This window comes from Hyperolius riggenbachi, chromosome 3, assembly GCF_040937935.1.
Source record: "Hyperolius riggenbachi isolate aHypRig1 chromosome 3, aHypRig1.pri, whole genome shotgun sequence".
Lineage (NCBI taxonomy): Eukaryota > Metazoa > Chordata > Amphibia > Anura > Hyperoliidae > Hyperolius > Hyperolius riggenbachi.
In genome coordinates, this window is record NC_090648.1 from 276,377,099 (window position 1) to 276,390,668 (window position 13,570).

At 44.9% G+C, this 13,570-nt stretch overlaps 1 protein-coding gene across 3 annotated transcripts in view; it reads right to left on the reverse strand.

Annotated features, from left to right (window-relative positions):
* TUBGCP6 (tubulin gamma complex component 6) overlaps positions 1-13,570 on the reverse strand; it is a 73,928-nt gene that overhangs the window by 11,924 nt on the left and 48,434 nt on the right. For all 3 annotated transcript variants that reach the window (XM_068276353.1, XM_068276354.1, XM_068276352.1), the window contains exon 22: positions 3,273-3,467. In XM_068276353.1, coding sequence (XP_068132454.1) covers positions 3,273-3,467 — 195 coding nt within the window. The remainder of the gene's footprint in view (positions 1-3,272; positions 3,468-13,570) is intronic.

Below are 13,570 nucleotides of genomic sequence, written 5' to 3' on the forward strand. Positions count from 1 at the left end.
GAGCGGAACGCAATGTGAACGAGCCCTCCCATCTGCCGTCTGTCACTATTGGTCATCTCTCATTACTGGTTACTAGGGATGGTTAATGAGATGAGAAATGACTTCTAGCTGAGGCTCCCTACCTCATCTGTGTACTCCTCCAGTGTCTCCTCCTCACTACCTTCTACACTGTAAGCTCACAAGTGCAGGGTCCTCTCCCTAGTGTTTCCTGTTTGTGTATTTCATCAAATGAACATGTAATAGTATTGGTGAGGTTTTCAAACTATACACATCAATTGAATGTATTTATACTTGTCGCTGGATATCCCGATTGTACCAAATTACTGAACTGAATTGCTCATGTATCTATGGAAGATGTTGGCCCTGAGCAAATACAAAAAATAACAATACTAATAATAGTTGATGCTGGATTATGCAAATGTTGTATTCAAATTTATGCAGCTTAAAAATGGACCAATTGGATCTCGCCAAGGTGGAATTTAAAAGCTGCATACATTTGCCTAATCCTGCACTTAATGGGAATTATTTGGGAATGGGAATTATTTGCATTTCATTGACCCTGATTTGGCGTGAATACAATAATAACAGTGACTGTTGAGTGAATGTAACAGATTCTATAGTCTTGTATAGGTATGGCTAGACTCTATTGTTGTACGGTTTTGTTTTATTGTAGAATTAAAAAACAAAAAAAACTATTGTTAAAAGAATAAACTATTCCTGTCTGAAACATGCAACAAATGTGGATGTAACATATGACCATGCAAATGGAGGGGTCCATGGCAATCTTTATTAACCCTTGGACGTCTATAGGCATTTTAGTACAAAATTACTTCTACCTGCTGTGGAGGTCCATAGAAATTTTTGTTTTCCCATAGGAGCGATTTCTAATCGCTATTGATTTGAAAAAGCTCTTGCTAATGCAATGCTATGGGGGATTTTTATAAAATCACATGGCTCTAGTGGGATCAAACCCATAGCATTACATTAGCTAGAGTTTTCAAATCGCAAAGCGTTCACAAAATCGCTCCTGGTGGGATTCTGGCCTAAAGGCATTTGGTACAAAGTTTTGGCTCAGTGTCAACCTACTTGGCTTCAGATACGGAAATAGTTACCAGCTGATGCTGAAATATGCAAAAGTTTCTGTAAACCTATACAGCTTGAAACTGGACCAATTGAATGCTTTCACTGCAAGATTTGAGTAGTCCTTTCACATTTTAAATTTTCATAATTACTGTATATTCCTGCGAATAAGACTACTTTTTAACCCTTGAAAATCTTCTGAAAAGTTGGGGGTCGTCTTATACGCCGGGTATCATTGATGCTGGGTGATACCCCCTATCCTGTTCCTGTCTCTCAGATCTTGCTGCTGAGGACTGTAGTGAAGCGGCGCAGGCACATATGTTTGAGTTCTGAGAGGCAGAGAGGGAGGTAATTAGGATACAAGGGTGGGCCATAGGGGTGAAAGAGGCGTATTTTATGGGCACAGCGCAATCTATTCTTCCATACCGCTCTGATAAACAGGGAGGCAGGGAGAGCTGACCAATCCACTTAGGGAGAGGAAGAGCTGACCAATCCAACCAGTCAATTGACTATATACTGTTATATACTGGGTACCACATACAGTACAGCACCAGTATATGATTTTTTTTGTATTTGGTGTACGTTGGAAAAGGGGTAGTCTTATACAGTGAGTATATCACAAACTCTATATTTTAAATGAAAAAGTTGGGGGTCGTCTTATACACCCAGTCGTCTTATACGCCGGAATATACGGTAGCATAGTACTCAATCCACTCAAAATGATTTGCACCTCAATGACAATTCCTACTGACTGATGTTGTCTTTTGTACATTTGGGCAAGACATTTAATAAGAATTTATTGTTGCAGGCAGTCTAAGCATTAAAGGGACACTTAAGTCAAACAAAAAAAATGAGTTTTACTCACCTAGGGCTTCCGGGAGCGTACGTACGAAAAGGGCGTCGGGAAAAAAGGGCGCATGGTATAAACGATAAATGTAAATATCGTTTATAGAAATTATTGTGTCGAATTTCGTTTATAAATAGTGTTTTATGAATTTATAAATCACTAAATAATGTGTATGAGATCGGCAATTCTTAAAACGTTAATCTTCCCTGTTTGTAAAGTGAAACTTATATTTTCGTTTATTAAAAACCCTCCCTGTACCTATCCCTAACCCCTAGACCCCCTGTTGGTGCCTAAACCTAAGACCCCCCTGTTGGTGCCTAAACCTAAGACCCCCCTGTTGGTGCCTAAACCTAAGACCCCCCTGTTGGTGCCTAAACCTAAGACCCCCCTGTTGGTGCCTAAACCTAAGACCCCCCTGTTGGTGCCTAAACCTAAGACCCCCTGTTGGTGCCTAAACCTAAGACCCCCCAGTTGGTGCCTAAACCTAAGACCCCCCTGTTGGTGCCTAAACCTAAAACCCCCTATGGATAATAATGTTTTACAGACATTAATAAATAAAAAATGTAAAGAAAAAAAATGTAAATTATTTTTTTGGGTGGATAATAATGTGTTAGAAATGTTTTAGAAATAGTGAATTATTATCTTCATAAACGTTATTCGTCACGGGCTCATTTTGTAAACTTAAATCATCACAAACATAGTTATAAATCCTTAAAAATCTCCGGGCGCCGTTATAAATCCTTAAAAATCTCCGGTGCCTTATTTTCCCCGTTCAGCGCCCATTAAACGATATTTATAATGGAAGTGAATGGGGCGCCCTTTTTGTCCACTTGTCTCATGCGCCCAAATCTACTGCTTCCCTTCCAATAGCCCCCTGCAGCTGTCCGGTGCCCTCGCCGTCTCCCTCCGATCCTCCTGGCCCCGCCGGCAGCCACTTCCTGTTTCGGCGACAGAAGCTGACAGGCTGGGGACGCAAGTGATTCTTCGTGTTCCTGGCCACAATAGCGCCATCTATGCTACTATAGCATATATCATATAGCAGCATAGAGGGTGCTAATGTGTCTGGGAACGCGAAGAATCACTCGCGTCCCCAGCCTGTCAGCTCCTGTCACAGAAACAGGAAGTGGCTGCTGGTGGGGCCAGGAGGATCGGAGGGAGACGGCGAGGGCACCGGACAGCTGCAGGGGGCTATTGGAAGCCCTAGGTGAGTAAAACTCATTTTTTTTGTTTGACTTAAGTGTCCCTTTAATACTTTTAATGTTGGCACAATGATGAGCAGGTAGACCTGAATATAATTTGACATTCTTCAAATAGAGAATGAAAACCTTGTGGAAACGTAACTCACCTTATATCTCAGCTCAAGGCAACTTAAAATATCTGGTGCTGCAGGTGTGAACATTTCAGGGATGCATTTAAGAGCAAAAGAAAGATTGGAAGCCAGATCATGGTCTCCATGTAGACTGTACTGCAGGGCTTTGCTCAGGATAGAATTCAGGACTAGAGGAGTGAACAGCTCACTGGGAGTGTGTCCTGTTACAAGCTGTGGAAGAAGAGAGTGGATCAGGTGATTTACATAGCACACACAAGTTTCAGAGTTATCTGCCTTTAACCACTTGAGGACCGTGGGCTTTACACCCCTTAAGGACCAGCCACTTTTTTTCCATTCAGACCACTGCAGCTTTCACGGTTTATTGCTCGCTCATACAACCTACCACCTAAATTAATTTTGGCTCCTTTTCTTGTCACTAATAAAGCTTTCTTTTCGTGCTATTTGATTGCTGCTGCGATTTTTACTTTTTATTATATTCATCAAAAAAGACATGAATTTTGGCAAAAAAGATTTTTTTAACTTTCTGTGCTGACATTTTTCAAATAAAGTAAAATTTCTGTATACATGCAGCGCGAAAAATGTGGACAAACATGTTTTTGATAAAAAAAAAACCCATTCAGTGTATATTTATTGGTTTGGGTAAAAGTTATAGCGTTTACAAACTATGGTGCAAAAAGTGAATTTTCCCATTTTCAAGCATCTATGACTTTTCTGACCCCCTGTCATGTTTCATGAGGGGCTAGAATTCCAGGATAGTATAAATAACCCCCAAATGACCCCATTTTGGAAAGAAGACATCCCAAAGTATTCACTGAGAGGCATAGTGAGTTCATAGAAGATATTTTTTGTCACAAGTAAGCGGAAAATGACACTTTGTGACAAAAAAAAAAAGTTTCCATTTCTTCTAACTTGCGACAAAAAAAAAATGAAACCTGCCACGTTCTCACTATGCCCCTCTCTGAATAACTTGAAGTGTCTACTTTCCAAAATGGGGTCATTTGTGGGGTGTGTTTACTGTCCTGGCATTTTGGGGGGTGCCTAATTGTAAGCACCCCTGTAAAGCCTAAAGGTGCTCATTGGACTTTGGACCCCTTAGCGCAGTTAGGTTGAAAAAAAGTGCCACACATGTGGTATTGCCGTACTCAGGAGAAGTAGTACAATGTGTTTTGAGGTGTATTTTTACACATACCCATGCTGGGTGGGAGAAATATCTCTGTAAATAACACATTTTTTTTATTTTTTTTTACACACAATTGTCCATTTACAGAGAGATTTCTCCCACCCAGCATGGGTATGTGTAAAAATACACCCCAAAACCCATTGTACTACTTCTCCCGAGTACGGCGATACCACATGTGTGGCACTTTTTTGCACCCTAACTGTGCTAAGGGGCCCAAAGTCCAATGAGTACCTTTAGGATTTTTACAGGTCATTTTGCGGAATTTGATTTCCAGACTACTCCTCACGGTTTAGGGCCCCTAAAATGCCAGGGCAGTATAGGAACCCCACTAATGACCCCATTTTAGAAAGAAGACACCCCAAGGTATTCCGTTAGGAGTATGGTGAGTTCATAGAAGATTTTATTTTTGTCACAAGTTAGCGGAAATTGATTTTAATTGGCTTTTTTTCACAAAGTGTCATTTTCCGCTAACTTGTGACAAAAAATAAAATCTTCTATGAACTCACCGTACTACTAACGGAATACCTTTGGGTGTCTTCTTTCTAGAATGGGGTCATTTGTGGGGTTCCTATACTGCCCTGGCATTTTAGGGGCCCTAAACCGTGAGGAGTAGTCTTGAAACCAACAATGTCGCAAAATGACCTGTGAAATCCTAAAGCAGTGGTTCCCAACCTTTTCCAGGTCGTGACACATCACGACAAACATTCAGATATCCGGGACACGTCACATCATGCCAAACATTCAGATATACATGACACGTCCCGTATGATAGAAAAGAGGGGCTCAGTAACAATCTGATGATGCTGCAGGCACAATGAGGGGCTCAGTAACAATCTGCTGATACTGCAGGCACAATGAGGGGCTCAGTAACAATGTGCTGATGCAGCAGGCAAAGTGAGGGGCTCAGTAACAATGTGCTGATGCTGCAGGCACAATGAGGGGCTCAGTAACAATGTGCTGATGCTGCAGGCACAATGAGGGGCTCAGTAACAATGTGCTGATGCTGTAGGCACAATGAGGGGCTCAGTAACAATCTGCTGATGCTGCAGGCACAATGAGGGGCTCAGTAACAATCTGCTGATACTGCAGGCACAATGAGGGGCTCAGTAACAATGTGCTGATGCTGCAGGCACAATGAGGGGCTCAGTAACAATCTGCTGATGCTGCAGGCACAATGAGGGGCTCAGTAACAATCTGCTGGTGCTGCAGGCACAATAAGGGGCTCAGTGACAATATGCTGATGCTGCAGGCACAATGAGGGGCTCAGAAACAATCTGCTGGTGCTGCAGGCACAACGAGGGGCTCAGTGACAATCTGCTGGTGCTGCAGGCACAACGAGGGGCTCAGTGACAATCTGCTGGTGCTGCAGGCACAACGAGGGGCTCAGTGACAATCTGCTGGTGCTGCAGGCACAACGAGGGGCTCAGTGACAATCTACTGGTGCTGCAGGCACAACGAGGGGCTCAGTGACAATCTGCTGGTGCTGCAGGTACAATGAGGGGCTCAGTAACAATCTGCTGATGCTGCAGGCACAATGAGGGGCTCAGAAACAATCTGCTGATGCTGCAGTGTCCCAGTATAGCTAGTATAGTGCCCCAGTATAGTACCCAAGTATAGCCAGAATAGTGCCCCAGTATAGCCAGAATAGTGCCCCAGTATAGCCAGTATAGTGCCCCAGTATAGCCAGTATAGTGCTCCAGTATAGCCAGTATAGTGCTCCAGTATAGTGCCCCAGGATAGCCAGTATAGTGCCCCAGGACAGCTAGTATAGTGCCCCAGTATATTGCCCCAGGATAGCTAGTATAGTGCCACAGGATAGCCAGTATAGTGCCCCAGGATAGCTAGTATAGTGCCCCAGTATAGCCAGAATAGTGTCCCAGTATAGCCAGAATAGTGCCCCAGTATAGCCAGAATAGTGCCCCAGTATAGCCAGAATAGTGCCCCAGTATGGCCAGAATAGTGCCCCAGTATAGCCAGAATAGTGCCCCAGTATAGCCAGTATAGTGCTCCAGTATAGCCAGTATAGTGCCCCAGGATAGCCAGTATAGTGCCCCAGGACAGCCAGTATAGTGCCCCAGGATAGCCAGTATAGTGCCCCAGGATAGCCAGTATAGTGCCCCAGGACAGCTAGTATATTGCCCCAGGATAGCTAGTATAGTGCCCCAGTATAGCTAGTATAGTGCCCCAGGATAGCTAATATAGTGCCCCAGGAAGGGAAGAGGACAATCCTGCGGCCGTCCTGCGGACCACAGGCAGGTTGGGGATCCCCGCCCTAACTCACCCCTCCATAGCCACCACTCCGCCCCTTCTTCTCCTCCCTGAGCCACTCATTCGCACCGTGGCTCCGTCCTCGATGCGCTGCCTCCGCCCTCTGCCTGTAGTTAGTGTACATCTAGAAGAAAATGGCCGCCGCATGTCTGCAAATGTGAACGGCGGCGGCCATTATCTTGTAGCCCTGAGAAGGGCGATCTGCGGGGGAGACGAGCAGGGGGAGCAGAGAGCGGCGACACATAGCTGGTGCTGCCGCGACACATGAATGTGTCGCGGCACACCGGTTGGGAACCTCTGTCCTAAAGGTACTCATTGGACTTTGGGCCCCTTAGCGCACTAAGGGCCCTTTTCCACTAGAGCGATTGTGATTGCTGAATCGCAAAATCGCAAATCGCTAGTGATTTTTAAATCGCTAAGGTTGCTACTTTATCATAGAAATCACGAGAAGTATTTTCCACTACAGTGATTCGATTTGGAAATCGCTAATCGCAAATCGCAATCGCTTGCTGGAGCGATTTTTACAATGATAATGCAATGCAAATGAAAATCGCAAATCGCAATCGCATAACAGAATTAATGAAAAATCGCAATCGCAATCACTGGCGTTTGTGATTTGTGATTGCGATTGCTAGTGGAAAAGGGCCCTTAGGGTGTAAAAAAGTGCCACATATGTGGTACCACCGTACTCAGGAGAAGTAGTATAATGTGTTTTGAGGTGTATTTTTACACATACCCATGCTGGGTGGGAGAAATATCTCTGTAAATGGACAATTGTTTGATTTTTTTTTACACACAATTGTCCATTTACAGAGAGATTTCTCCCACCCAGCATGGGTATGTGTAAAAATACACCCCAAAACACATTATACTACTTCTCCTGAGTACGGCGATACCACATGTGTGACACTTTTTTGCAGCCTAGGTGCGCTAAGGGGCCCAACATCCTATTCACAGGTCATTTTGAGGCATTTGTTTTGTAGACTACTCCTCACGGTTTAGGGCCCCTAAAATGCCAGGGCAGTATAGGAACCCCACAAGTGACCCCATTTTAGAAAGAAGACACCCCAAGGTATTCCGTTAAGTGTATGGCGAGTTCATAGAAGATTTTATTTTTTGTCACAAGTTAGTGAAAAATGACACTTTGTGAAAAAAAAAACAAATCAATTTCTGCTAACTTTTGACAAAAAATAAAATCTTCTATGAACTCGTCATACACCTAACAGAATACATTGGGGTGTCTTTTTTCTAAAATGGGGTCAGTTTGTGGGGTTCCTATACCGCCCTGGCATTTTACGGGCCCAAAACCGTGAGTAGTCTGGAAACCAAATGTCTCAAAATGACTGTTCAGGGGTATAAGCATCTGAAAATTTTGATGACGGGTGGTCTATGAGGTGGTGAATTTTGTGGAACCGGTCATAAGCAGGGTGGCCTTTTAGATGACAGGTTGTATTGGGCCTGATCTGATGGATAGGAGTGCTAGGGGGTGACAGGAGGTGATTGATGGGTATCTCAGGGGGTGGTTAGAGGGGAAAATAGATGCAATCAATGCACTGGGGAGGTGATCGGAAGGGGGTCTGAGGGGGATCTGAGGGTTTGGCCGAGTGATCAGGAGCCCACACGGGGCAAATTAGGGCCTGATCTGGTGAGTAGGTGTGCTAGGGTGTGACAGGAGGTGATTGATGGGTGTCGCAAGGTGTGATTAGAGGGGGGAATAGATGCAAGCAATGCACTGGCGAGGTGATCAGGGCTGGGGTCTGAGGGCGTTCTGAGGGTATGGGCGGGTGATTGAGTGCCCTAGGGGCAGATAGGGGTCTAATCTGATGGGTAGCAGTGACAGGGGGTGATTGATGGGTAATTAGTGGGTGTTTGGAGGAGAGAACAGATGTAAACACTGCACTTGGGAGGTGATCTGATGTCGGATCTGTGGCGATCTATTGGTGTGGGTGGGTGATCAGATTGCCCGCAAGGGGCAGGTTAGGGGCTGATTGATGGGTGGCAGTGACAGGGGGTGATTGGCGGGTGATTGACAGGTCATCAGGGGGGATAGATGCATACAGTACACGGGGGGGGGGGGGGTCTGGGGAGAATCTGAGGGGTGGGGGGGTGATCAGGAGGGGGCAGGGGGGGGGGGGGATAAAAAAAAATAGCGTTGACAGTGACAGGGAGTGATTGATGGGTGATTAGGGGGGTGATTGGGTGCAAACAGGGGTCTGGGGGGTGCTGTGGGCGATCTGGGGCAAGGGGGGGGGGGGGGGGAGAAATCGGTGTGCTTGGGTGCGACATAGGGTGGCTGCAGCCTGCCCTGGTGGTCCCTCGGACACTGGGACCACCAGGGCAGGAGGCAGCCTGTATAATACACTTTGTAAACATTACAAAGTGTATTATACACTTTGTATGCGGCGATCGTCGGGTTAACATCCCGCCGGCGCTTCCGTATAGCCGGCGGGATGTTGCAGCGGGTGTACGGAGACAGGCGCCGGCGGAGGATCGCGTCACGGATGACGCGATCGCTCCGCCCATGCCCTTACAAGGACCGCCGCCTCTGTGGGTGAGCTGGTCCTTGCGGGCTCCACTTCCCGGCCGACCCCTGTGCGTTAGGCGGTCGGGAAGTGGTTAAAGATGTATCCACAATGAGTCTTTTGTTCCACAACTAAATAGACCAAACAAAACAGAATAAGTCCATCATAACGTTCAATTAAAATCAGCTTCCAATTCCTTGTAGCCCATATGGTTTTCCTACCAGATTTTACCTAATGTCATCTGTGTAAAAATCACAAGTATGGGATCAGTCACAGCATGTACACCCTATAATTTGTAAGCTGTAAGTGCGAAAAACAAAAACAAAAACCAGTATTCTTCTTCTAGAAAACCAGTGCAGTGGTCACATCAGTCATCCAATTATGATGTCTGCACTGTTTTCTATATGGTCTTATCTACTGCTGTTACTGTCTCCTCAAAGTCAGAAGAGCCACAGCAAAGCCTCAGACTGGAGGGAAAAGGAAATGTAAATCATATGAACCATATCAGGCATTTTTTTCAAACTGGATTTTTTTTTTAAAGTTAGGAAAGCAGAACACAAAAGAAATCAGTGTAGTTACAAAGGTTTACAGTTTCCTTGTATAGCATATCTCTATATTTGACAGGCTCACTAAAAATTCCTGGAAAATGTTAACTTGATACCATGTAAAACATCTTCTTACAAGCCTTATGCAATTCATACCTTGTAATGATGAAAACCAATGTGTTCTGGGTCACCCTGAGCTGCTTGGGTATTTTGTTGTACTGGTCCAAGCCCTATCCCATAAAGTAGGGGTGTCCAAACTTGAGAGAGCTAGGGGCCTATCTAGCAAAATGAAACAATTTTTGCTGATTGCTGTTAGGTAAACCATGCCTGTGACATTTTGTCAAATAAAACATTTCCACGGGAGATAACCCATATACCGTGTGCTGTCAGCACAGAGGCAGCTGCTGATCGGTGGCTGTTACTGCTGTTGGACCCTGCATGCGGCACTGCAGCTATTTTGGAATTAACAACTGTACAGAGCTTTGGGTACCACCAGAAATGGCTTGCCAGTGTAACCTGTTTTGACTCTTATTCCGCCCCCAAGAGGAATCCACCAGACACTGACGTAAATGCAAATATCAAGAATTTATTTGTGACCTGAACAAATGGTCAACTGGTAAGTGTTCAACCAAAGGTAATAACTCACAATATATATATTCCTTCACATTATATATCCAGTTAAATTTTTTCTTCACAGCCGGAGCATTGGTAAAAGCTGAGGAATAAAGTTCAGGTTACTCATACATACTCTTACAAGTAAGTGGTCCACAACGGTTCTATCTTCCTATTACATTCATCAACTATTACATTCATCTAACATAATACCATATTCTCGTGACTGCGGGCTTGGGCAGAAACAGGTCTACTGAGAAATGCTCGCACGCGCCATCTCATGCGCCTATTTGGTTCTGCCAGCTGCTAAGTCTTATTCTAGCAAGGCGAAATTTCGCTACCAAATCGAATATCAAATACAAACGTCAGTACATAACAAAAAAACACTTTGTCCCCTAAAAGGGGCTACACCAGTATGCATTAGACCCCCGGGTTGGACTTTGGACATGCCTGCCATAAAGCCATATCAATATCTGCCATGCACTGATGAGGACCAGCAGTCAGAAACAGGCTGCCTGCATATTGGGCTGATGTGGCTCTGTAAAGTTTACAAGCTATATCCTTGCTATACACCAGTGGTTCTAAATGTAAGCCTGGCTTCAGGGGCATTAAGAGATCATTTTCATATTCAGTAGTGATGCACTGCTGTAAGCCACAGGGCCATATCTTTTTGCTGAACTCGCCAGCGCTAAGCACGGGCGAGTTCTTAATATAGGTGATAGGGGCATCGCCTAATCCTATTTAACTTAAGACCCCCCCCCAGGCGGAAAAGAACTAGCTTGTTCTTTACACGCTATCCAATTGTCCTTTTCATGAGTGTTTGCTTAGACCAGGTCTAAAAATACTATTGCATGTGTTGTGCCGCTGCATCTGGGGGTCTCCTTTAATAAGGAGACCCCCAGAGCTCCCAGTCGGGTTGCCACACATCATGTCATAGAGGCAACAGGAGCCCCGATGGTGTAGTACATCACAACAATGAGTTAGATTGCTAGAGTAAAAGTTGGTACTCACAAAGGAAGCTTGCAGGCGGGCAACCAACCACGGTAGGCAGGTGGAAATGCACAAACTCGACTCCACTCTGGTGTCCAGAAGGACTGGACGCAGCCGCTCTCTTGGAACAAAAAATTCTAGATGGTTGTAGGGGTGCCATGTCATTGGCTCAGACAGTGGACCAATGGGGAGCCCCGGCTGCAGATTCAAAGATGCTTTGCCCGGGCTCCAAAGCACACAGTAATTACAGTGACAGATACACTGTAATTATGCGGCGGAACTTGCGGTGGGTGATTAGCGGCGGTATGTATAATGACAGGGGTGACAGCGCAGCTACATGGGGAGCTTTAGAGATGTGCGGTGACCCGACGGGGAGCTCTAGGAGTCTCCTTATTAAGAGACCCCAGATGCTGCGGTGGAAGATGGTGGCGGATGTTTGGAGAGTGTGCACATGTGTAGTAAGCGAGGCCATGGTGCTGAAGGACGGCACCACAGCGTAAACCTTGCTCCCCATTGCTCGAAAAAGGGAGCATCGCTCAGGCTTTTGCCGTGGTAATGCTCCCTAAAGATCGGCCATCGCGTGAAGGAAATGGGCAATAGGATTTGCCAGTAATCCTTGCGCAATGGCAAGGTGATAAGTAGCTCGCATCTGGAAGCTACATATCACCTGGAATAGAATATGGCCCACAGACACTCACTTAAAGTTGAATTATTGCGAAAACCTATTTCAAGAAGGCATATCAGTGTGAGCGATGGAGTAGCGTTTGAGGAGGGCTTTTGGGACTCTTAGTTCCCTATACTTTCCTAGTGGTCCTGGATCACCTTGAGCTGCTTGGGTATTCTGTTTCTCTTATCCTTGTATGATGCATTAGAGGTGTTGCATTTTTGATACATGGAATTGATGACATGAAAATAGTTTTTACTGTACTTTATTTTCTATAGAAGGATTTTAAGTTCCCTTAGGTCCCTTAGGTCCACTTGACATAACTTAGAACCTGGTGTTGCTCCACATTGTAAATGAGCATATTTTGTACCCTGTGATGGATGTCTTTATCATAGGCTTGCTCATCAGCTTACTTTTCAGAATCAGTTTATTTAGCTACAAATGGCTGACAATGTACTTCTAGCACCATCTACTAGACCAGACTATCTTAACCAGGGTTCCTGGAGAACTCTGCAGGGGTTCCTTGGCATTTTTCCCCATCGTGGGGAAAAGCGGAATAGAGCACACTATAGTAGGGGGTACTGTAAAAAGAAGCACTAAATTGGGGGGGTCAGGAGACAGTATGAGTGGCAGTGTAATAGGGGGTAGGGAAATTAACAGCCACACATACTTTTAAAGACCATGCCTCCTGCAAAATAAATGCAGGGGTTCCTTGAGATCCAAAAGTTATTTGCAGAGTTCCTCCAGGGTAGAAAGATTGAGAAAGGCTTTACTAGACCCTGGCTATATGATTAGACTTACATCAAATGCTAGCTAGATAGGTTGTGGAGCTCACTTAGGGACAAGCTATTTTCAGGGAAATGGAAATAGTTGTGAACATAATGGAGGTAAGGGCAGCATTCTTCACCCAAACTACAGGCACATCAAAGGCAAGTTTGTTCAAATCATTCTCAAGAAACAACAGTATCATACATAATGAGTCAAGGGGGTGCATTACATTAAACACAGCCTTCCTTCTAGCCATTATTTCAGCAGAGTTTCTGAAACCTACGCTTTGTCTGTTAAAATACTTTATCCTGTTTTCTTTACAGAAAGAGGGCAACTGTTTTTTTTTAAGGTCTCTTTGCCATCCTTCCAATTCCATCAGAACACTAGACTACCCTCTCTAGAAAATTCTTCAAAAGTGCTGATAGTTCATTCACACGCACAAAGCAGGTTTCCAACAGGGATCAGGACTCAATCCCTTTGGTGACAGTTTGGGGCTGAATGCCATGCAGACGCCGGACCATAGCATTGCAACATATTCCATTGCTATGGGGGCAGCAGGGATAGCTATGGATGGAAGCCTACCAGCTCCTGTAAAAATCAACATTCAGGAATGGTAGCATCACAGGCAGTATACTCAAATTTCACAGCTAAAATCATATACAAGAGAGCATGTTGATCTTTATAAAGCACCTTCCTCTCACATACAAAGTGGATCCAGAAGCTCAGAATACTCACTGCCGCTGTTACAGTTGATAAACTGTAAG